Source organism: Pelobates fuscus, chromosome 1, assembly GCF_036172605.1.
Source record: "Pelobates fuscus isolate aPelFus1 chromosome 1, aPelFus1.pri, whole genome shotgun sequence".
Taxonomy (NCBI): Eukaryota; Metazoa; Chordata; class Amphibia; order Anura; family Pelobatidae; genus Pelobates; species Pelobates fuscus.
This window is the reverse complement of record NC_086317.1, coordinates 58,294,100-58,321,402: the sequence shown is the minus strand read 5'-3', so window position 1 is coordinate 58,321,402 and position 27,303 is coordinate 58,294,100. Positions and strand designations below refer to the sequence as shown.

The window sequence follows — 27,303 nt, the reverse complement described above, 5'->3', positions numbered from 1 at the left end:
CACTGCAGTTCAGCGTCTCTACGCTTTGCATAGAGACACTGAACTTTCCTCATAGAGATACACTGATTTAATGCATCTCTATGAGGAGGTGCAGATCGGCCAAGCTAGCGTTTGGCCCTGCCCAAGTCCTGCCTCCCTGCTGTTTTCAGCCAATCCAATTTGGCCAGTTTGGATTGGCCAAAATCATTTAATTCTGATTATGTCACCAAGCAGGGTTAGTGTCGGCAGACCCGCGCGGCACTAGAAATGGTAGGTTTTATTACCTTTTAAAGGGGTTGGGGGGAGGGCAAGCCACCTAAATCGAGATTTTTTACACTACAGATTTTGACATGTTTTTGTTCCTGACCCTATATTGTTCCTTTAAGAAGCCAGACAAAGAAAAATCAATATCCTTAAAATGATTTTTTTTTTTTAAATCTAACTGAAGAGTTTCAATGTAAAGGGTTAATGACAGATGTAACAATCTGTAGTCTGTCTGATCTTGCAAAAACTATTTATTTTCACGGTATTGTATTTTAATGTCATATCATGAAAGTCACCGAGTGGTATTCACAAATGGTTAGTTTGTAGAATTCCATTAGTGGATGGTATTTGAAAAGATTCCCAACAGTAAAAGAAAATTAAGGACTCAATTTATCACGTTGTCTGCTGTGGACAACTTGGTTACTGGTTTAATATGCACTGCCAGATTTATGGTTAACAAAAAGCAACTGATTTATCAAGTAGTCAAGAAATTTCACAGTGGAACAATTCAGCTCATCATTAACAACACATTTTATATTTCTCAAACTGTGTGTGCAGCATAGGTGTGCACACTGGCTGTGCCGTGTGTGCCTGGGCACACCCTATTGATATCAAGCCTCAAAATGGAGGCTACGTGCTGCACTGCTGCTATCAGGCTGCACTGTGACATTATTTAATATAATAATATAAATTTGGGGAAAGTATCCCCCCCACCCCCCATCAGCCCATCTGCCAGGTCGAGCTGTGAGGCCACCTAAAATTTTAAAAAATCAGGGATGTCAGGAGATGGAGGCAGACCTGTGCTGGCCGCCTGGCCGGGCATTCTGTCATATAAATGTTCCGCACTGAAGTTCTAGCGATCGCACTTGCACTTTGCGGCAGAGCTGCACCTGTTGCTGTGAGCTGGCACGAGGTAGGAGCACAGCAGCCAAGATGGAGGCACCCAGTTGCAGGCTGAGGAGGTGTGGATTTCTACATATAATTTATTTTCACACCTCACAAATACATATTTGTAAAATATAAGGACTGCTAACTATAACTTTTAAAAACCTGGGCAGTGAGAGTTCCCCTTTAATTTATTGCTATCATCACTATTATTATCATTATTACATTCCTTGCTCAAATAGCAACGTAGCTTGATGGCAGATGTACATCAAATGAAGTGTATATTTGCTAAATGCCAGAGACCACCACATGGTTATTCAGTAATTATTTACCGGTATTAAATAAGAACTCAAAGTGAATTTCAAATTAAAGGCCAGAGTAGTTAAACTGACTTCAACTATTCGAACCTAAAATGTGAAATTCCCTTTTAATTCTCACTTTAGTGAATAACCCGGTTTAATTTATATTTGGAGAGCGTAGTCTCCTTAATTTAAAAGATTTTAATCCCAAACTAAATATATCTCATGATAAATTCATGCATTGCAACAGAATAAATCTGGCAGATAGAGGGGTACAACAACTGATACATTTGCTCTTTTGGGTGGCATACGGCTACTAGACAGTTTGACATTTCACTTACTTATTGATGTATTTTTTTTCCTGGCACAATAAGTGATGATTATGTGCCAGTGATGGAGTTTGACATAAAATGTGCTTAATTTATTTTTCTGGTGCATTTGGAATATAATATAGTGGTTTTGAGGTTTTTCCCAATAACAAAGCCTTCTCGCGTTTTCATTTAGAAGACTCTGAAACATGGTATGTCTGAAATAAATGTTATGTGCATATCAATATCACGACTTCTGTTGGACGGTGAGATAGGCCTTTAGGAGAATTTATTGAAACATTATAACATGCACTCATTTTAGAAATGGTACTCAAATAGTTATCACAAACTATGTAAAATAAATTAGTTACAGAGCCAGCATGACATTTCCAACAATTACATCAATAATGTTTACATCAACTTGTTCCAAAGAAAGATTTATTAAACTATTTTACAAAGGGGTTTAGTTTGATTCTCTATATTTTCAGAGTTGAGAACTAATTGGCCTACAAAAAAGTACTGATAATGTTAATAATGATGTCTATAAAAGTGCTTTAGCGTGTCCAAGTATATCAAGTGGTTAATATATATGTATATATAAAATTATGATAGACACAAAGCAAAAGGTTTCAGAATGCACCCAATGTCCATGGAAAATGTTGAAAAAGTCCAGAGGACAAAGTCCACAATTTTCTTCTTTGGCCTGGAGATATTGCTTCTTTGGCAATAGGACAGGTTACCAGTACATAAAAAACAAGAGGAAAATGTAAAATTCACCTATTTTCAAGTCAGCCTTCTTGAAAATACTACACATCGGTCCTTTTCTTCTTGTTTTTTTTTATGTACAGGTAACCTGTCCTACTATCAAGGGAGCAATATCTCCCGTCCAAAAGAGAACATTTTTAAATGTGTCTTCTGGACTTTTGTAAAATTGTCCATGGACAAGAGGCGCATCATGAAACCTTCTGCTTTGTGTCAATTGCCATTTATTTTAAGGATTTACCTTTTCAGTGATTGATTTTGAAGATAATCTATTATTATCATTGATTAGCACTTTTCCATTCTTGCATTTGTGTATATATTAAATTTTGTCTACTATTTTTTTTACATTGGTTTTATAAAATATCTATAATTATTATATATATTGGCAGATGGCACTGTTCACTAAATTCCCAACTATTACAAAATAAAATCTAAATTGAAAACTCAGTTTAAAATAGCCAAGCTATGAATTTAGCCGAGATTGAGAATTTATCAGAACCTGCTATGTTTGAATATATTTAAAAGAACACTTCCTTAAATTCACTAAATTTTGAAGGTAGATGAATAAACCTGTTATTCTCTAAGAAGCCACTATTATACATTAACATGATCCTACTTTGATATCTGAAGTAGGCAGAAGGAGATATTACTGGGTTCTATAGTAGCTAGGGGTAAGGCAAAAATCGTGGGAAGGTGAACAGAACAGTGCTATAAGGAAACCAACGTCTAGGGCAGGCATAGGCAACCTTCAGTACTCGAGATGTTGGACCACACCAAAAATGCCAGCATTATGGGTGTAAGAGAATTATGGGGGATGTAGTCTAAAATTTCTGGAGTGTTGAAGGTTGCCTATCCCTGGTCTAGGGCATCAGACATAATCAAAATCAGATAGGTAAGCTATGATAACAAACAACAGGATATAAGAGAAACTGTCCAGATGATGACCAATATAATCACATAAGAAGAAAGCCGAAACAGTGGCAAAAACCACAATGGGCATTTCTAGACAGAAAATCAAGCTAAAGTGGCCATGCCTTGCTTTTTTTCTTTTTCATTTATTATGCCCACTAATTATACTCCATTTGCAATTTACTTTATTTATATTTATTATTATCTGATTGCAGCCATTTTGTTTTCCTTTGCCCATGATGCCTGCTGTTTGCCCTTTTGCGGGACTGATTTTACTGATGGATTGTGGGTACATTTTACTGGCAACAATTCTTCAGCTCCCAGAGATAAACAATGGATTTAGAGGGAATGTGCACTTACAATAGCAAGACTTTGCTATATAGGTGAACATTTTCAAAACACAAGTGAATGAACATTTCATGCTTTGACGTGACTGAGTTCATAGACTCTGCATACTGATTAACCTTTGACGTTCAGCTCATGAATTCCGTCTGACAGGAATAATTGTAATAGAAAGGTGCATATATTCTTCATGCCTAGAACATAAATTGGATCTGGACAGTATCCATCTTGTGATAGTATGAGAGAATATATGATAATCGTCTTTGTGACTGGCAGAAAAATATGCTTGGGGAAGCATGGAAAAACCTTGATGGTAGACAGAAGGTTTAGTGCACTGGACAGTACAACATCTTGTTTTATCACTGGGAAAAAAAAGTATAGCTATCCCTTAATACCCAAATAAAATACTCCCTGAAACTATCTTAATTCTCAGAATGTTGAGCTCCTGGTAATGTCATTCTTTAATACTCTGCAAACCGAGACACTGCAAAGCACGATTGTGAAATATTACAGAGTGATCTGTGCTGAATAATGCATTTCTTCTCCCTCAAAGACCTCCAAAGATATCACAGTGAACAGTAAAGAAAAATGGGAACTTGGGGATTAGGCCTAATTTATGACTCACTGCTGCGTGGGAAATAACAAAGAGAAAGCCTGGTGAAGGGTAAGTGGAAAAAATGGAAATAAAAACACTGGAGATGGGAACATTGAGTTGAGAGGGAGACATTGGATAAGAGTTGGAAGGTAAGAAAAAAGTGGAAGCTTAACCTAAAGGTGCAAATGGAATGGATGGAATGAACCTTTATCTAAATTTGGATGGACCAAGTTATGTGGACATAGTTATATATTATTAAAATTATAGGCATAGCCTACAAACTACTACTAAGTAGCAAAACTAGTTTTGTTTTCTAAACGGTGGTTACTTCTTTCAAGAGTATAACACCATTACTAAAAAAGAAATAAAAGCAAAAAAAGTAAGAAAATACATTGTACTGTTTATCATCCATGTTGAGTGTAAGTAGTCTATGGAAACAAACCAGTTAAAAGTATTCATAATTGAATACAATGTTTTCTACATGACTGCCAATACCTATTGGCTCATTATGCTTCTGTTATCAACAGAAACAGTGGCACTTTTAGCAACGGAACACAAGACCAACTATATGCCAAAAAGAACATAATTTAGCCCTGAAGCATAGAAGATATGCAGGGAAGTTGGCTGTTTTGGTACTGTGACCATGCCCGGCAGAGCCAAACAAGAATACCTAAGCAATAAAATTTGAAAGAACTGTAAGTTACTCCAATTTCAACAGTTACAAGCTAGGGAATTTAGATGGAAATTTCCACCACCATTTTAAAACCTAAAATATCCAACATGTGTCAACGCTTTGGAAGACAATAGAAGTAAAAAGTATATATTATTATATTAATATGGTTTCTTTTAACAAGTAATTGAGTTATTATTTTTTTATTTTAACTGAACACTTTTTGTGAAGGTGAGAATTGCAGTCAATTGCAATTTAATCAACTTCAGTATCTGGTTAAGTCTGCACTTCATGATTCAATTGCTTTACAATATGGAACATGTTCCTTGGCACTGTGTAATGGGACAGGAAACATACAAAATAATTGGAGAAATTATGATGTCCTTTGCTCATGATAGCATGGTTACTGCTGATTATACATATTACGGTGTGTCACTTTAACAAATGTTTACTGGAGGCATCCATCTTGACCTAATTTGCATGCATTGCCTCACACTTGATAGATTACAATTTGATGAGCAGAAGAAGACTTGTGCAGACAGTACCTGTGGGAAGAATGAGGAGAACTCAACAAAAAAGACACAGAAAGCTTTAAGACATTTCCAGATGTAATATAGTACCTAGTGAATAACCCTAATATGTCCAGAACAACAATATATTCTTTAGGTGGAAGCTGACTTATGCAAGGGGAGAAATGGAGTAAGCCCTCAGCAAATAAGGTAATTATTAATTAGCATTTGGAAAGTGCAAAAGAAAGCAAATACAGTTTTCTGAAGTAAAATGCCCTAATAACTCTGATATCTCCTAAAGGTCTATGCAATTATTTGAAATAAAAACGTAATATTTAAAGATTCAAAGTATGGAAAATGTATTAAGGTAAATTTAATTTCACAAAAATATGAAGATGAAAAATGAAAGATCCAATTATTTAATTGTACACCCAAAGCAAGTAATCTCCAAAATATATAAATAAATGATAATTTAGCTTTAACTCAATGGTAGAAATTACGTTACGACTTTTCGGAGTTAAATAAGCAGTCTCTGTAAACACAGTCTTTGAGTGCCAGCGGAATGACTAACGGATTGTAAGCAATTTAGCTCTTGGTAAAACTCTCAAATTATATGCATTTTTTTATGAACATATAACATCGTAGCTGCACCTGGAAGCTTCTTATTGACTTTTATCTTCTTTTAAATACTTCCAAGATATTTTATTGCTGTCTAAAAATCAAAGTTTGGTCTGCGGGATTTTTTTTGCTTCTTTGTTCAGAGAAAACAATGATTCATAGAAAAGACAATGCTATTTTACAAGGTTTGGCATGCTGTCAACAATGAGGTGTGCCAGGACAAGCAGACACAATGATGACAGATATATTAAGTACCTGTGATATAAAGCACTCATGGTGGGGGGAAAAGATAAAATTACGTTGGTAATACAGGCATATATTTTTAAATGGGTTGAAAAAAAAAGTGTCATCCTCTACGAACATTCTAAATTAACCCTCATCTTCACTGAATAACCTGCAGCGAAGTGTTCAAATTGGTTACAATAAAAATAGCAAATGCAACTTTTGGATCGTTTTCTTGTATCATTATAGTTTAATTCAGATTTTTTACGATGCAATGAAACCTCGGTTGTATTGATGGAGTTAAAAGGACAACATTCTAGAAGGTTGGTATGCTTTTAAGAGAATGGTCCGTGTCTGATCATTTTAGGTCAACTGCCAAGCATATGGTTAGGGCTTTAGAAACAGAGTCACAGCTGTATTAAGCTTCTGAGTACTGAGTGGATTTTGATTTGGTGGTGTGAAATTGTAGCCTAATTTTAATATGGGAACAAAGACGCCACATCTTTCATCCAATGGAAATTGTATGCAGAGATTAATGTTGTCAATTATATAAATCCTGCCACGGTGATATAATTGGGCTGACCTTACTGCACAGAAGTGAAAAGTTGGGTGAACACTTTTAAAGACTTGTTACAGATGTTTGACAGTACCATCTGGTCCTACAAGGATCAAGTGAACATTTCCCCAAAAGGTTACTAATGAGCACTAAAATACTACTTTTATATAATATTCCTTGCAGTTTAAGATAATTAAAATTTTTAAGTTCTGCAGGATCATTAACATGTTTCTAACTAAACAGTCATAAATAACATACAAAGTCCAGTCTCTCCATATAAGTGACATAGGTGCTACCAAGGTTTTTGTTGACGAAGACCACCGAGATTCCCAGTAGCCTGCAGGTCTGATGTTTGAATGTCTGGCAGACAGAGTTGTATTAATTACTTCTCCAACATGACTGAAAAGGATTTTAATGCTGCTTGCCAACACCTCGTTCTGTCATTAATATGTAATATCTCCATTCAATTTTCAGATGTTTCTGCTGACTTTGAAATAAGGTAATCTCCATCCATTTCTGGTACCACTGCCTGCCTCCTTTTTCTACCCAGAGCCAGTAATTTATCAATAATAATAATAATAATAATATTAATAAATCATTTCCATTTTTACTCCAGATCTTACTCCAGTGTCAGTATGTATTCCTAGGTGTCAGTCTGTACTGAGTCTACATCAAGAAAAAATACCAATATATACCAAGTAATACCAAGTTTATGCAAAGTCAGTTACTGAGAATACTTTAGACCTGATCTCTTGATTTTGACGAAAATGTAGAATTAGTGTGCAGCACTTGTTAGGTTAGTATTTGATTTCTCAATGATATCAGGACAGGGTATATGGAACTATGTGTAGCAGAGGAGATGTCAAGTGTCACTAAAAGCTATAAAACATACACTAGTTTTTGTTTTTTTAAAATAAAATAATGAAGTAGATCAACAGATATTGTTCTACTATGTTTCTTAGAAAATGTGTATTAATGTATTAAATGCATAACTAACTGTAATTTTAAGCATTCATCCATTCTTTTTTATTTCTATAAATGTTATATTATATATGCAGATATGTATATATATATAAAGTCTACATAGCATGAAAAATGGAAGGGCTTAATTTCTAATGTCAATTATTTTAATGGAAAAATATGGTTCATACACTCTATGGAATAGCTGACTGCTAAAATAAATGACACAATTAAATTTCGCAATGGAATCTGGAACCTATGGACACTCATTATCCACACATAATCTATCTATCACAAAACGTACACACATAATAATCCACCCTACATATCCATCATCACCTAGACATGAGACTGATGCTTTAGCTCTTAAATAGCAAACACCACTTTCAATTATTTAAGAGATGCAGCATTTACATATCTTACTATCCTGAGAAGGATCTCTTCTCCCCTACCTCCTCGAATACTTACAAAAAATATCTCATACTATTTGCCAAGAATTCTTCCCTTACATTGCTTGCCAATGGACATATATAGTTATGCTCTTTCCCCGGCCTCCTCGATACTTGAATAGTTAGAAGAACGATATCGACATCTACCCACTACAAATTAAGCTTGTAAGATAAAACTCCTAGGCTTGTTCCTCATTCTGTCCTCAAACCCTACAATACAGTTTTGTAGTCTAAAATGTTTCTCACCCTAATACTGGTTAATCTATTATATTCCTTAATAACTATATAATAACAATCGAAAAAACTGAATGAATATCTCACTAAGCAATCAGACAGGGGCAATTTGTCTATCATGACAACAGCCCAATCAAGAAACTATTCTCATGTTCTCATGTTTTTGTTCCATCCTCTCCCTTAACGTTTCTTCCATAGATATACTAAACACTGTTTAGACAGTACACGTTATATAAATGAGCTAATGTTGCATATTGCCTTTTACACAGGACAAGCTACTGAAATGCAACCCATCTCTGGATTTTTCCAGCCCTTAACCTGTCAAAGGCCACTTGTAACCTCAACATTTTTAATATAATAATCCTTTCATCAAATATTGAAAGGAAATAGATTTTTTTTAATTAAGTACATTTAAAAATCCATATTGCCATCATCCTTTGGATCCACTCTAAAGATACATTCTGTAGTGTCTTTGTTTTATTCTGTTAAACTTGCAATGCACCCCAAAAATAAAGAATTTAACAAAAAAAAACCCTCATCACAACCTTTAGTGGACTGTCAGTTTTAAAACACTGTCTGACCCAATGGCTTAAAGATCCTGATATAAACTTAAAAAAGGATAAAAATTCACTTTGTTTTAACATACACTACATAAAAAAAAAGACTATATTACAAAAAAACATATTTTTTTGAGAAGACACTTGTCCTTTACATACGTAATTTGCTATTTAGTCGACTTCTACGGCTTCTCTTTTTCAATCATGCAAACTTTCGTGCAAGTTTACTATATTTTATTAAAAACTATTGCATTGCTGAATAAAATAGTACTTATAAAAAACATATTATTTGGCACTACCAATAAAGATAACACATTTATTTTTCAATGTCTGAATATTTTCCATGTATAGGAATTTCAGGAATAAACAGAATACATGAGACATTTTTTTTTTCTTTTGACGTCCGGTAGAGACTTAGCAATTCTGCAGTGTACCATGAAGAGGAAACCATGGTTAAATAGCATATTGTTCTGAAACAGCACTTTTCCATTTCACAGTCTAGTAAACTCACCCCGTGCGATGGGTAGGAGATCCAGCCCAGCTCCCCCTGAATTGCTTTCGAATCCAGAAGATTAACTACAAAAGAAAGTGAAATATAAAAAGAGAGAATTGGTTATTTAACCTGCGTCCAGTTAACCTAAAATATGTGTTTATTTGTAATGCTGCAAAGGGTTTCATTTATACAGGTGGTCTTGTGGATCAGGACAAGAAACACACAAATGAAATAACCCAGCTCATTTACACTGACACAACAGGAACACAAGGAAGGCAAAGGTTTTTAAAAAAAAAACACACAAATATTCAGTCGTAGCTTTGAATCTTTTTTTCAAAACTCTTTGCAGACAGAGGGATAAGATCACTAATTAAATAAACTATCCTTTTTTCCCCAACATTTTCTTGTACTCTGACCCGCAGTTTAAGAACACATTTAGCGATTAATTCCTTTTATAAACGAAAATCTTTAAATCTTTAGAAACCGAGTATTTACTCTCTAAGAAATTTTTGAAGAAAACAAAGACAATTTTTTCAGTTTACATCTGAACTCATACATTTTACTGTGCTGGAAACTCAGAGGGATTTGTGTATCTAGTTACTAGTGTCAGATATTTTTTTACCTCCCCCTCCCACTTCTGGCAAAATCCCCTTCAGGAATGCTGGGGGTTATAAATCTCCGAGATTAGTAACTTTTAATGTCTTCCTCAAACATATGTAATATAATTAATTTAACTGGATTTCTATAGAATATTTGAATATTATTAAAAATCTTGAAAAGTAATACTGGTTTTACTCAACTAGTATCATGATTAAGGGAAACTTTTAAATTGTTTACAAACGCATTCAAAAGTGTTAGCAACATTTACAGCAACACTGCCAATTATAACAGAGTTTCACCAAGGCAAAATCAGGAACTGTAATGGGTCAAAGTGCTAAATGTCAAGGGGCATTCTATTGGTTTAAAATCCTCCATGTTTGGCACACTGACAAAAAATAGCAGCCATTGCTACCTTGATATATCGCTTCTGTAGGAGTATTCTATAGTAAGTCATAAGCATATCTAGTAATTGACTGGCAATATTTCCATATATGTCAATGGTAGGATAACCATATACTTACCAGAGGCAACTGTGCTTCTTTTAACATAATGCAGCCATCAGTAACATGTTTTCAGTTATGGTACCATCCTGCACTACTACTTGTACATCTTTATACATTAACTTTACAAGCAGGAGGGTAGAGTAGCCATGTGTTATATACTACTGAAAAGTTTAGCAACCAAATTCTATCACCCAAAATATTAATAACTGTGCACATGAAATATTGGTCAGAAACATTTAATGACAATAGTACATATTGCATGCACAGAAAATTACAGTGGTAAACTACAGGTATAAATGGTAACAATTCTATAGTAACACAAGAATAAATTAGATGGAGTATCTTTCAAGCTTCAGTCAATACCTGAGGGTTGTTGGATTTGCTGCAGGATGTTAAATGCAGAGCTCCCCTGAGTATGAGTGTGAGATGAGGCCAGAGGGTTGTTGGATTTGTTGCAGGATGTTAAATGCAGAGCTCCCTTGAGTATGACTGTGAGATGAGGCCTGAGGGTTGGATTTGCTGCAGGATGTTAAATGCAGAGCTCCACTGAGTATGAGTGTGAGATGAGGCCTGAGGGTTGGATTTGCTGCAGGATGTTAAATGCAGAGCTCCACTGAGTATGAGTGTGAGATGAGGCCTGAGGGTTGTTGGATTTGCTGCAGGATGTTAACTGCAGAGCTCCACTGAGTATGAGTGTGAGATGAGGCCTGAGGGTTGGATGTGCTGCAGGGTGTTAACTGCAGAGCTCCATTGTTTCATTTCTTTTTCCCAATCTACATGTTGGTATATCTTGTATTTGTTCTATTTACTTGCTGTTTTGTTTTGTTGTTGGTGTTATATTAATTATTAAAAAAATAAAATAAAATAAAAAATAAGGGTTGTGGGAAAAACATTTCCTAAAAGGTTTAAAGGTGTATGATGAAGCACTGTGTGTAAGCTACACTCCTGAGCATCTTTTTGTTCTGGTGGCTATCATTGCTGGCAGATACATAAATTACTCCTGGTTGCATACCTTTCAACATTTCAAATATACAAAGAAGGCCACATTCATTTTAGGGGTGCGAGTTGTGGTGTAGACAGGGACAGGGCTGCGCTGAGAAATTTTAGGTGACAATTTAAGCAACTAAAATGTTATGTAGAGCAAGAACAAAGTATCATGTTTAAGCAGACTTCTCAAAACATTTATTGTAGTTTAAAGATACATGTTTGTAAGCATTATTGCTATGGAGCTCTGTTATGCACTCAGACACACCAACAATATGGAACTCCTAGAAAAGAGGGACATTGGGATAGAAAAGAGGGACAGATGGATTTGGGCACAGAATAGGGTATGTCCATCCTAAATAGAAACACTTTGGAGGTTTGTGATTGTGTGCTTGTGCGTCAACATCCCGAGAACAAACCCCCAAAAAAGGACAGTGAAATACATCTGTAGAGCCAAGTCACACACACACATATATATATATATATATATATATATATATATATATATATATATATAAACATGATCTTCAAAATGGCAGCTTGTAATATTGGATAAATTCAGGTTTCACAGTAGCAATGGAATTTTATCATCTCTTATGAAAGTAAAGAACTAATATCCTTTTCAGTATGATATGAAGCTGCTGCTAGGGGATATTCTATTATTTTGTAAAAGAAAATTCATATCCTGAAGATAAAAATAAATATGTAGTGGTTTTATTTAGTATATATGGTAAATGTGCAGTTCATGATCAAGTATACTTATGAAAATGCTTAGAGCACTCAGGACTTTCTCAGGGTAAAGTCTCTGGTTGGAAAATTAGTATATACCTTGAATGGGTATTCTTGGCATCTCAAATGCATTTTTAAGATGGATATCATGATAAATGTCTGTCTGTCTGTCTGTCTATCTATTTATTGTATATCTCAAATTACTAAGCATCTAAACAGAGCTAACAGAAAATAAAGAGATTATATATATATAAATAAATAACTTTAGTATTCATTATAGCATAGGTGCCAAAAGTAAAGGATTTGCTGAAACAGTCCCAAGTTTTGGTGATCTGTTGCAGCATATATAGGTCGCTGCTACGCTGGGCACTAGAACCATGCACGGAGTGCTTTGTGCATGGTATGCTTGTGAGGGCAGCCTGTCAGTCAGCCTGGCCCTGCTCTTTATAGGGGTCCAGCTCTTCGATGGGCAGACATGCCCGCTTTAACAATCAGATATTCTCTCATTACCTGCCGGGCCTGACCATTTTGATGGGCGGGCTCGCCACTGCATCCCTACTCTCATCCCTGCCCACCTCAGTCCCACAGGGTGTTCATGTGCTATGGGGCAATATGCTCAGGAGAAGTAAAACTCCTGTATTCAACTTTTGCTACTTTCAAAGTTACTCGGCTGAGGTAGATACACATCATGTACTAAACCAGAGGCAGGCACTCCAGCTGTTGTGTGCCAAATTACCCATAATGCTCTAACATTATCAGTGATTATGTAGTCCAGAACATCTTGAGTGTCAAAAGTTGCCAACCATACACTAGAGGATGGAGTCCTCTGTAGTCTTGCAGTTTATGTATAAGTAGGCAAAACATGACCGTGCTTTTCACCCAGTGATATGTGTTTTTGACCTCTACATCTGCAGAGCATTGAGCAACCTATCTCTGCTCAACAATGACTGATTGGCCTTACAAGCCATTTATGCCTAGACAAGAGTGAGTGATGTCATGGAGCCACTTCGTGAACCTGACTTAAATCTTGCAACATTAAACAATGCACAGAGGACTGTGTAGTACATCTAGAAAACAAAATACACAATACTCATAATTATCCCATAAATGTCTTGAAAATGTGTTAAACAGAAACAGATTTGTGGATGCCAAACCAACTCATAATGTGGTGTGCGCTTAGAGCCAAAAACAATAACAAAGGACTTACTAACGCACAACAGCAGCCCGTTTCCCATATTCAATTGTGGCTTACAGCATGTTTAGGTCTCAAGTTTCATAAAGGCTGGGATATGATTGAGATAAATCTGAGATAACAGCATGAACAAAGTCTCCTAAATGTCAAGGTTCCGAATGGCACTGGGCATTCTACAATACAGTAGTCAGTAAAAGCAAAATAAAGGAATACTGTAGTAAACATCCAATACAAAACTGTGCTTATACCCACCAATACCAGAGAATGTTTAACATCATAAATGCACTAAGCACCTTAAATGAGACCTGTCAGTATAACCCGTTTTAAAATATTTTGAGTATGCAACCTATTGTTAATGTCGATACACAATCAGCATTTTAAGCAAGTCATCAAACATGCTACAAATGCTATTCATTGTAAATGCCTCATCATTATTATAGACTGGCATTATAATGCTTTTGCAAACACACTTTTCTAATTTTTTTCTATAGTGATGATTTTTTTAATTTGCAGTATATTATGTAGTAGATGTAGCGATGACAACTATGAGTATGCTTTTTTTTTCATTATATTTTGCAAAGTCTACCAACTCCTACTATACTAGAATAATATATATAATATAAATGTATCAGTACATTATTTTGGCATTTTGGGATATTTGGGGATTTTTTTCATGGCTAGATGGGTACGTCATTAAATGTGTACCTACTCTATTTACCAGCAACACCTCACTCCAGAGCCAGCCTTCACAGAAGTACATTGGTGCTGCAGTGCTGTGAACCTCACCCTCTATTGTCTACCGCAGCCATCTGCAAATGGCTCTGCCTGGAGACAGGGCCATCCTCTGTGCTGATGTCAACATGTACTTCCCATGTCACTAGAGTTACCAGAACCACTACAGCTTAATGTAGTTGTTCTGGTGTCTAAAGCCTGTCCCTACAGGCTTTTTAATGTAAACACTGCCTCTTTAGAGAAAACTGTAGAGATGACTGTAGTGGCAGTCATTCAGATGGGCACTAGAGGCGGTTCCTGACGTTCAGTGTCTCCACGCTCTGCATGGAGACACTGAACACTGAATAGAGATGTATTGATTCAATGCAGCTCTATGAGGAGATGCTTATTGGTGCAACATGGCTTTTGACTGTGCATGCTTCATAGCGTCCCAATGCTTTCCTATAGGAAAGAATAGGATTGGCTGAGATTGTCAAATTTGATGATCTCAGTCAATGGTGAAGAGTGAGACGTGGTCAGCCATGATGAAGCCGGCGAGGAGATGGAAAAAAGGTAAGTAAACTACAGTTTTAATGGAAGGGCACATGGGGTGGCCACCTTAAATGTGTTTTTAGAAAAATAGTGTCAGGAATACATGTTTGTATACCTGACACTAAAGTGTTCCTTTAACACCAAGAACAATGCTGCTTGTGTGGCAATGGTTTATAGTTTAAATATGTCTTAGACCCCCCTGAGGACCGGGGAGGCCCACGCGCACCCCGGCGTGTACACACATCACTTACCCACCAAGGGACCCCACACACCGTATTATAAATTATGTCTGGGGCAGCCGAAGCCGGGATGAACCAAGAACTGAGAACCGTATGACACAAACATGACGCGGACTGTTACTGCAATGCTAATTTTACGCACGCTCATACGGAAACCAGAGAAACCAGGAAAGCTGAATACCCATGGAGGACTAACCTCCAAGACGAAACCCATTTGATGACTAACAGGAAGCAAGTAGCTCGGCAGACAAACACAGGCACACTTAGGCCACAAGACACGAACAACACTCATGCATGGAAAGTGGGAGACACGCACATAAGGACAAACAATCCGCGAGAAGAAAGATAGGAACACGGGCCAGATTGAAATCTAGGCAGAGGCAGGTCTCATACTATGGAAAGAAGCAAAGTCCACTCACTATCTCCTACAACATACGCTTTGATAACAGAACGTGAACCACACGAGACACACAACAGAGTTTAGAGACCACCTCAGTGCGGAACACACCCTAGAAAAACGCAAACAAAAAGACCACAACACACCGCTTACAACCAATAGGTAGCCTACAATAATTAGACGCATATTAAACAGCATTTGAAAATGGACTGGCCCAATATGGACAAGTAGATGAGTTGGGGGTAGAAAACCATAGATGTTGACAACATCTACCCACATGCCTACACATAACCCGATATTTAACCAAGAGACACAAATCACACCTAACCCGAACCTGACTGATAAAGAACATCCAGGTGACACATTGAAACAGACCACCTGACTGAGTAACAGAACACGGTTAACCGAAATAATACAGAATACACATTGATTAAACAGAGCCTAGTCAGAGTCATTTAACATACACACAAAAATGACTAACTCGGCAAAAAGGCAAGAATCTAAAACCTTCAGAAGCGAAAATGCATATCGCAAACTAACCAGGTTGGACACCACAGTTATCCCCGTTGCCTTCATTTCTGTATACCAAGTTAAATGCAAATACAATCGTATAATCAAATGCGATTTCACATGTATGTTCTAAATTGTAAACCAGGCTAATGAATATGCAATTTTCCCCCAACCCTCCCCACCTTTTTCTGTACCCTAAACACAATAAAAATTGTCAAAGAAATATGTCTTAGACCCACAGAAGGAAAGTCCTTATTTTTATCTCCAGATAACTTTTATATCTAGCTCTTTGTGCAATATACTATGGGACCAGGAGTAGTCTCTTTATTTCTTTGGAAACAAGCCCTGATAGGAAAAAAGCCCTACTCTGCCAGGTTATTAAAGAAGCCAAAACCAATTTTTGATCCCAGGCCCAACAATTTCTAGGCATGTTTCTACCTACTAAACATACAGTACAAACCATTCTGCAGACACTTAGCAGAGAGCACTTGAAGTTCTGTTTTGAGATTATGTGCAACTTAAATGGCAATAATGGTAATTTTAACCACAACGAATAGGAATAAGCCTCCACTGTTAGTTTTGAGCATGAAAATTATATATTTTTCCCATAAAAATACATTGAGTTACTTATTGGCAAACAGTCAACCAAGGAACAGAAACGTATGTATTTTTGGCTGACCACCGCTGTAGCTTGATTTCTTACTAAATTAAAATAATATCAATGCTGGTTCTCCGAATGTATTTGTTCAGACATTTCCTTATCTATTAAATAATGGAAACATAATACTTCATGTGGATAAGAAACTAATCCTATGTTCTCATGCATTTTTTCTTAAAATTATTAACTCTGATAACAGACTGGACTGATAACAGTACTATACTGAATCTCTTCTTTTAATAAACGCTTATCATGATTTCTAAAGTTTATAAATATTTTTCATATCTAGATTTGCATAGATCAATTTTATGTAATGTATCTATATTTGCTTTTCATAACATATCGAGCGCTACGTACTTAAACTATGCTATACTGCAAGGAACATAAGGATGCTAATTATTATTTTGTTCAGATATTAAGGCACTCCGGCTGCTGTGCACTAGGGATTCCATAACACCAAGGCTGAAATAGGATCATGGGAGTTGTAGTATTACAAAAACTGGGGATCAACCTTCGACCACCCCTTCCTCATGGAATTTATTTTTGAGGACTAGTCACATGTGCCAGGTACGATTTAAAATTACTCAGATAATCTAGAATTGTAGCAGAAAGTTATTTATGTCCTCTCCTACTAACAGTGAGTACTGATACCTTTATTTTCCAAAAAAAAACAAAAAACACTAAGATGTGTTGCCTATTTTAAGTCACTAGTTTGCTAAACATATAAAAAAAAGCTTTTCACACCCAATAATAGTATCTCATTATGAGCACATGAATTATCTGTTTCTCAGTCTTTAGTTTAACACCTCTTTCCTCTCTACTCCTGCCTTTACATCATAGCTGTGCTTCCCCCACCACTTTTCATCCTTTTATAGAATATTTAGCACCTGCTACCATCATTTTACAAAAAAAGTTACACGTACCAGGTGGATTCACACCGCCTCTCTCTTTCTATCCTTCTCCTCCTGGCAGTTAAAGATATCTCACCCAATTCAACCACCTTTATTTCCTCTCTTCTGCACTCGGATTGCTACTTGGAAAAGTGCGATATCACACACATACAACATCACTCCACTGTATTTACTTTGAAGTCAATCCTCTAGACTAAGCTCGTTTGAGCAGGGTCCTCATCTACCTATTGTTCCTGTTACACTTCGTTATTGTCTCATTTGTTAAATTCCCCTTTTATTGTAAAGCGCTGCGGAATTAGCTGGCGCTCAAGAAATACCAATAATAATAATAATAATAACAATTTGTGGTTAAATGACTGTTTATAGCCATGCTACTTGCAGATCCTGGGTGAAATCCATAGTTTACAATGATCTACTGGCTGCCATGAGCTATTGCAATCAGAGCTTCTCTTGACTTCAGTGGAATCACAACTCTAAACCTCGGTATGTGAATAAAACAAGACGTTGTCATTATATATAGAACTAAACGTGTCAGAGACTTTATCCATGAGAGGCCAATGGCTAAAAAGTAGTTTTTGATTTAAAGAGTCACTAAAGGTACCCAGACCGGTTCATCTCAATTAAATTATCTGGGCGCAGTGGTCCTTTAGTTTTAACCCTGCAATGTAAAACATTGCCCTTTAATAGATACGGCAATGCTTACATTGCAGGGTTAAATACGTCTCTAGTGGCCATCATTCTGACAGCCACTAGAGGCTCTTCCGCTGAGAGAACCAAGTCAAACTTGATTCTCACAGCTAACCTCAATTTCAGTGGAGGAGCGCAGTGCTAAAATATACGAGGAGCATGCGATTGGATGAAAAGGTTGGCGTGTCATTGCAGGATTCCGTTCGATCAGTTGCATGGACTTGATTGCAAAATAAAAGCTTTTTTTATCAAGTTCTATTTAGATTGGGAGGGGGGACCTCAAACTATTTGTGAGTACCCTAATGCATTAGTAATACACAGTATACAGTGTTCCTTTAAGACAATTTATATCATTCTCAAAATTTGTCTTCATCTCATGTATATTAACTTACTTTTAGTATGCTGCTGAACACATGCAAAACAGACTATTATCTGCTACACTGTACTGCGATGCTGACAAAAATAAACTTTGCAGTACTTGTACATTTTTTTAAAATAAATAAATACGTTTACTCCCTGCCCTCTCCACAATTTTATGAAGCTTGATAATATAATTATAGGCCAGTCTAACAATAGCTGAATAGACACAATGTGGCCGTGGTGGTCTAAGCTCTTCCAAGTAGGGGACTGCAATCCTTTTGATCTGTATAAATGTATGGTCATTAATTATTTATATGGTGCCTCTAGTCATTGTACAATGCTGTAGAATATGTTAGCTCTTTATAAAGACAGTGTAAATTATATTCATTACACACTGGGCACTTTCGGCAATAAAATCATTCAATTACTTCTATTTTCTTCAAGGAGTTCTTTAAGATGGTTTAGAGCCTATAATCTCACATAATAAATGCTCAAAGTGGTGCAGGATTAATATATTTTACAAATATGTGGAAAAACTCCAAAAGAACTGGCACGCAGGATCACGGATTGAGTTCTGAACACGAAACTATGTGCTAATTATTCAGAGTTTTTTTGGGTCCCCTCTGTTCTCACTCTCCAAGAAGATCTAATTAAGAATGTTGATCTGCAAAAGCTTTAGGTTTAAAAGAAACTGTGAAGTGTCTCTTATTTCCATTTTATAAAATGACTTTTTTCTTAGTGCCAGTACTGAACTGACCGGATTTCTTATAAAATATTAATTGTCAGGCATGGTAAATGCCAGTGCTGTGGATGGCGTAAGCTACCATCAGATTTCAAAAAATGAAGTATAGCTTGTGAAATGCATATATAATTATTCATGATACTTAATCGTCAGCCAAACCAAATCAAATTACATTAAATCGAGTCATTCAATAACTATGCAATATGAAATATTTTCCAAATGACTAACAACATTTTGGTAAAATATGGGTGAATTAATCTGAACAGAGAATTTGGCAAATTTCAGATTGATTTTGATATGTGAACTAACCGTAAAAACAAACAGAAATACAAATGACGCTTTCTAAGTTTTAGGAGTCAAATGAGCAATAATGATAACAATGAAAAATATACATATCTAAGAAAACTTTAACTACCATTATTAATCATGATTTGTAAAGCCTAATGATAAGGCATAAGGTATGAAATTAGAATATAAACATTATATTTGTTAAGCATTAAAACATTAAAGGAGAATAGTTTAATATCTTTTGAGCAATATGTAATCATAATATTGCTCAAAAATACTAAACAAACTCGATTATCTATGAGGAATATATAAAATCTTTACAATAATGTGCACCTTTTATTCAGGTTTGATAAAAAAATATATAAATACAAAAGGGAAAGTAAAGTGTGAAACCCCAGTAGAGGCGGGGATACACACACAACGGTCAGTGAGGTGGTGCCAGATCCACCAAAAGGGGCTTGGACCCAAGTGCTATTGATATAAAATTAGAATCAAAGGAAGGATGTTTCCCCACAACACAAAGGGAGAGGGGAGACACACTATACTGGCTTTTATTGAGAGAGAGTAGGAAGAAGATAAAATGCTCCTGGATAAAAAGACTTTCATAATATCAACTCTGAAAATACTTTATTAATTACCAATAAAAAAGATATATCAGGAGGCAACACCAGGGCAAAAATATATCATATCAAAAAGTATCAAATCAGCAAATAAAATCATATGGTGAAACCACTTCCAAAGCAACACACAAATTGCCAGTAGGGGCTTATGAATATATCTCCAAACAAACAGACTAAATGGCTCTTGGATCTGTCACCTAAACAGTGTGCTAAGCTGATGCCAAAAAAAACTAGATGGTATAGGAGGTATAAAATAGCTACTAAATAATAGTTATTAAACAGCAGGAGACTATACTGTACATATGGTCTCTAGATTGCAAAAAGTAGAAGTAGGTAAAGCAAACAGATATATAAGAAAAGGCAGGAACGGATCACTAGCTCCACTGATTTGGAAGTATAACAGCGTGAATAGCTACATAGTATCCCTAATGCTCCTAGTCAGTTTGTTTGGAGATATATTCATAGCCCCTACTGGCAATTTTTGTGTTGCTTTGGAAGTGGTTTCACCATATGATTTTATTTGCTGAGTTGATACTTGTTGATATGCTATTTTTTTTGCCCTAGTGTTGCCTCCTGATATATCCTTTTTTATTGGTAATTAATAAAGTATTTTCAGAGTTGATATTATGGGAGTCTTTTTATCCAGGAGCATTTTATCTTCTTCCTACTCTCTTAGGATCTAAGTAGGATTTGTAACATGCTGCACTTTTTCTTTTTGCATTATCCCCAATTTGTTCAATAAAAGCCAGTATAGTGTGTCTCACCTCTCCCTTTGTGTTGTGGGGAAACCTCCTTCCTTTGATTCTAATTTTATATTGATAAAAAAATATGTAAAGAATTCTATCACTAACATCCTTAGTTTTACAATTCTTAAAATAGTAAGTAAGAATTGCGGAGGAAACATTTTGAGACTTCAAAACCTGAAGCGATTGTTTTACAGCCTACAGGATTAAGTTACTTAAACAGCTAGTTGTTTTGAGTTGAGAATGAACTATGAAGATAGTTGAAACAGAAAAAATCTTCGACTTGACTTAGCTAGGGATTTGTTTTCCAACTAATCAATGTTACCCATCATGCAAGGCGATAGTTAAATCACCACATTTGCGATTCGGTAAATAAACTCCACGATGTGTATTACATTTATACCAAGCAATAATTCTGCTTTATACAGTAACAAGTGGTTTTGTTGTTTGTCAACTGGAACAATAACTAACAGATCAATTGAGCTACAAATCATTCCCAGATCACATACTTATATAGAACGGCCTTTTCATAGTGATTTGTTGACATTCGTGCCACATGGCAGAATGCCTGAAATGCTGTTTATTGAAATTAACTTCTCTTATTGGTCTGCCTCCTGGGCTGCCTCTTTATGCTCTTGACTAGTTCATTCTTGGCATATTAAAAAATGTAATTATCTGCCACAACTTATTAAAAGCCTGTGCCAAACAGGAAAAATAAATCTGCACTCAAACATAAATGTGTGCTAAACTCGAGTCTCTCAGACACAATGCACAACGGCATAGGAGCCATATTTCTATACTGCACTGATACGCTATGTGACTGGCGATAGTATAACTCATTAGTCTGTTTGCAAAAATCCAACTTGTCAAAGGACGTTTGAAGGAAAGCTGGGTGACAAAAGGAAGTTCAAAAAGGCTGTTTTGAACCAGTAGAAACATAGTCAAGTATCATTATAAGGTATATATACACACATACACACACACACACATTAAAATGCATTGCTTATTTGGTTTGTAACTTTGATAGTATTCTTCATGCTAACTAGCTCTTTAACCCTTAAGGACACATGACATGTGTGACATGTCATGATTCCCTTTTATTCCAGAAGTTTGGTCCTTAAGGGGTTAAAGGTTCACTAAAGTCACCCCCACCATTTAATCTCAATCAGGGGGTATAGGTGCAGTGGTTCTGTTGTTTTAACCCTACAATGTAAAACAGCCACTAGAGGCGCTTCCTCTACTGCAACTGAGTAAATCTCAGTCATGTGACCAAAAGCAGATCTTATGAAGCAGTGAATTCAATGCTTTCCTATGAGAAGCATTTGGATGCCTATGCAAACACATCAGTATTAAGTATTTCTCTATGAAGAGCATAATGGCTGAGGGAGAAAAGTCGCTAAATATATATATATATATATGGAACATGGGGGGGTGGTTGCACTCACCTGAACATGCTTAAATGGGGTGCTGCTGGGGGCCATATTATACAATAAACAATACACAAGATCCAGCGCACTCTCCTATCTACTAAACAGCAACTTAAATGTTGACAGATTGTATTAGTTTTTAAAAGGTTTTTTTAAAAACACCTTATCTAGGCAAAAAAATAATAGGGATTTAGTTACATTATATGATCATACATTGCATAAGCCTGCCACAACGTCAATGTACCCCATCTTTGGCAGGTCCTACTCTCACAGTCTAATGCCTGCTCTTATGAGATTAACCCACTTACTTGGGAAAAGAATTCCATCTGAGGCTCTCTGCAGTACAAGGCTAAATAGGGACCTGAGATGAGGCACCTGTGACAGGGAGGGGTATATATATATATATATATATATATATATACCGTATATACTCGAGTATAAGCCGACCCGAATATAAGCCGAGGCCCCTAATTTTACCCCCAAAAATTGGGAAAACGTATTGACTCGAGTATAAGACTAGGGTGGGAAATGAAGCAGCTACTGGTAAATTTCTAAATAAAATTAGATCCTAAAAAAATTATATTAACTGAATATTTATTTACAGCGTGTGTATATAATGAATGCAGTGTGTATATGAATGCAGTGTGTGTGTATGCAGTGTGTATGAGTGCAGTGTGTATATAATGAATGGAGTGCAGTGTGTGTATATGAGTGCAGTGTGTGTATAATGAATGCAGTGCAGTGTGTGTATGAATGCAGTGTATGTATGAGTGCAGTGTGTGTATATGAGTGCAGTGTGTGTATATGAGTGCAGTGTGTGTGTGTGTATGAATGCAGTGTGTATATAATGAATGCAGTGCAGTGTGTGTATGCAGTGTGTGTATGAGTGTAGTGTGTGTATATGAGTGCAGTGTGTATATGAGTGTGTATAATGAATGCAGTGCAGTGTGTGTATATGAGTGCAGTGTGTATATGAGTGCAGTGTGTATATAATGAATGATGAATGCAGTGTGTATGTGTGAGTGCAGTGTGTGTGTGTGTATGAATGCAGTGTGTATATAATGAGTGCAGTGTGTGTATGCAGTGTGTGTATGAGTGTAGTGTGTGTATATGAGTGCAGTGTGTATATGAGTGTGTATAATGAATGCAGTGCAGTGTGTGTATATGAGTGCAGTGTGTATATGAGTGCAGTGTGTATATAATGAATGATGAATGCAGTGTGTGTGTATGAGTGCAGTGTGTATGCAGTGTGTGTATAATGAATGCAGTGCAGTGTGTATGAATGCAGTGTGTATATAATGAATGCAGTGCAGTGTGTGTGTATGAATGCAGTGTGTGTATGTGTGAGTGCAGTGTGTGTGTGTGTGTGTGTGTGTGTGCAGAGCATTGGTGGGGGTTGGGCATTTTATTAATTATTATTTAATTATTATCTTAATTTTTTTTTTGTTATTTTTTTAGGTAATTATTTTTTTATTTTATTATTAATTGTATTATTATTTTTTGTTATTATTTTAATATTATTTTTTTCTTATTATTTGTTTTATTATTATTTATTTCATTTATTTTTTCGTCCCCCCTCCCTGCTTGTTAGCTGGCCAGGGAGGGGGGCTCTCACTCCCTGGTGGTCCAGTGGATGGGCTGTAGGAGGGGGGCTGTCAGGAAGCTGTAACTTACCTTCACAGCAGCTCCTGTCAGCTCCCTTCTCTCTCCTCCGTCCGTGCAGCTCCCAGGTCAGCTTCCTCTGCAACTCTCGCGGCCGCGCGGAGCGTTGCCACGGTAACCCGTGGCAACGCTCTGACCCCGCGGCTCTCGCGAGAGTTGCAGAGGAAGCCGACCTGGGAGCTGCACGGACGGAGGAGAGAGAAGGGAGCTGACAGGAGCTGCTGTGAAGGTAAGTTACAGCTTCCTGACAGCCCCCCTCTCCCCCCAGTCTGTATTATGGCAATGAAAATTGCCATAATACAGACACTCACTCGAGTATAAGACGAGTGGGAGTTTTTCAGCACAAAAAATGTGCTGAAAAACTCGTCTTATACTCGAGTATATACGGTATATATATCTATAGAACAATCCAAACCTTTTCACTCCTACCTCCAGCCAAAATGATACCGGGTGCCAAACCACACTTTTATGTAGGAAATAGAGAAATGCTGGCACTCCTGGATTTAAGAACAATAGTATTTATGGTCACGAATGTCAACGTTTCAGTTCCTAGCTTGGAACTTTCACTAGGACAATAATAATAAATGAAAGTTCCAAGCTAGGAACTGAAACGTTGACATTCGTGACCATAAATACTATTGTTCTTAAATCCAGGAGTGCCGGCATTTCTCTATTTCCTATACGTATATCCATTTTGCAATGTTTACATTGCAGGGTTTAAAGACACTTCTGTCAAAATAGAGACCATCTGGTTGGTGTAGTATGGGTTTTGCAGTGAATGTGTACCAGCCTCCCAATGGGAAAGCATTGGATTGGCTGATATCATCTGTCTTGAAGATCTCAGCCTTGGAGGCAGGGCGGTAGTACAGAGACCGGCACTGTGAGAGAAATTGCATCATTTTGAAATAATGGGAGGGATGGTGGTCACCTAACTAGTTAGCAGGGCACTACAGCATTGGGTGTTTGTATTCCTAACAGTATAGTGTTTCTTTAAAAGTGACAAATTTAAATATTTGTAAAAATTTGTTTACGGTTATCACATCAAATTATGAACTAAAAACTGACCTAAAAACAAGATAAGCCACCAAGACAAAACAAAATCAAGATTGCTCAAGTAGACTGTGAGTCAGAACATTTAATACATTTAATTTAACTATGTATTTCATTTATTGTGTTATGTGTTATATATTGTGTTATGGTATATTAAATGCATTCAGTTCTGAATTCCTTGAGCCAACAAATACCGTATGTAATTCTTAACAGAATAATGTGAACTTAAAATATTTCTCCATAAAGAGAACTACTGTATACTAAATAAATAAAACATAAAGAGTTCATGTTATGAAAGCGTAAAACTCATTTTAACATATTGATATAAAACAAAATACATCTTGGCTACAGGCTAGAATTTTATAGCAGATGCGATAGTGTATATTACACTAAAAAAATCAATTTTAATCATTTTTTCCTTAGTTACATTGACAGGCATGTCTGCATATACATATCTTGTATTACTGAAAGGCAAAAAAAAAATACAATAATTGACATGTGGCTCCTGCATACATATCATAAGGAAAGTAAAAAATAAATAAATAAAATGTAAGCAGGAAAGAAGAACACAAGGTAAAGTCTCGCAGAAGGAAATATATTATTAGTGCTACTCAAAATAAACATTTTATAATTTTTCATGGGAACATGCCAATTACATACACAATATTAAAGAAACTATGGAGTCATCATGTTATCAAAGAACGAGGTTAAACTGACAAATGTTTTCTCAAATGGACTTCTGTGAAAAAGAAATTTAAAATCTAATATAATTGACTTGTTAAACTATAGGAGACGCTTTGAAAAGCAAACATGTATTTGCTTTCTGTTTAATAATTATTTCTGCTTAGGTTTAATCTGTAATCTATCAGTTATGAATTATTGGACTAAAATTCGATATGGTGCTGTGTAGGTTTGTAACTCAATCATTCTGTTACATTAAACTGTTCTATGGAATTCGTTTACAATTCTGCAAATTCTAAGTGCTTTTTTTGAAATGAAATATCCTAGTATTGTTGGGAATGTTTAATGTGGAGGACTTTGACTGTCTTCTATATGCCAACATCATGGTCCTGTGAGAATGTCCCATAATCATGGATCATTGTGGCTTTATTGTCATGGTACGTCACTAAGACTTTGTGTGTTCACTAAGACAGGTTCAAATATAACAACTACCCTATAAAAGGACATGTAGATGGAGCCAGAGCCAAGGGATCTCAGTGCTGGAATCGAATGTTTAGAGGGTATTTAACCCTTCACTGGTGGTGGGATGGGGGGCAGGGAGACACTATATTGTTAGGAATACAGGTTTTTATTCTTAACTCTATACGGTTTCTTTAATACTTAGAGAAAATTACACACTGGTTTTCAAAATGTAAGCTGCCATTGCATTATGAGTTTTTTCTAGGACAGACTTAAAAAAAAAAAAAAACCATTGCGCTTGGGACTAAACTTCATAATACACTATAAATCCCACACAGTAAATATTAACATGTTCAATAGAACCATTAGAATTAATGAAACATTAGCATAATAGTCTTTTTTTTTCAATAAGTAACACCTCTATAACCATTACACAGCAGTAAAACAGGAAGACGAGAATTTCAGAGAAAGAACATAAGAAGGGTTTGGTTACAATTTACACATCCTATGTATTAATCGTTCAACCACAACCAAGCAAACAAATAACAGGCAGACAAGACTTAGAACAAAAGAAGCTGTAACGAGAATAGGAAGGATAACAGGGGTGAACGAGAGACCCCCAACATTTTAATAACTTACTATGCCTATAGTGTAGATTGAAACCCCCATGTCCCATGACAGGAGGGGGAGGAGATGAAGAAGGTATGTTACAGGTATGTCAACAGAGGTGCAATTGTATATATATTTTCAAAACCTTAGCACTTTTTTTTTTTTTTACCATTTCTGTTTTAACTTTAAATTTTACATTTTACTTTTATAAACTTTAATAAACGATAATTCAATAAAGAACTTGCTCATATATTTAACACATATTTGCTGGCATCTGACATATAGTGGTGGCACTTTTTATGGGTCAGGTTATTAGTGACTCCACTATTTTGTAAGAAAATCATCTCAGCGTACACGGAATGATGTCAACAATGACAA

The 27,303-nt window shown here is 36.1% G+C and overlaps 1 protein-coding gene across 2 annotated transcripts in view; it reads right to left on the bottom strand.

Moving 5' to 3' along the window:
• The window catches only part of EPHA3 (EPH receptor A3), a 282,807-nt gene that overhangs the window by 237,664 nt on the left and 17,840 nt on the right, over nucleotides 1–27,303 (bottom strand). For both annotated transcript variants that reach the window (XM_063448712.1, XM_063448722.1), the window contains exon 2: nucleotides 9,630–9,694. In XM_063448712.1, the coding sequence (XP_063304782.1) occupies nucleotides 9,630–9,694 (65 nt within the window). The remainder of the gene's footprint in view (nucleotides 1–9,629; nucleotides 9,695–27,303) is intronic.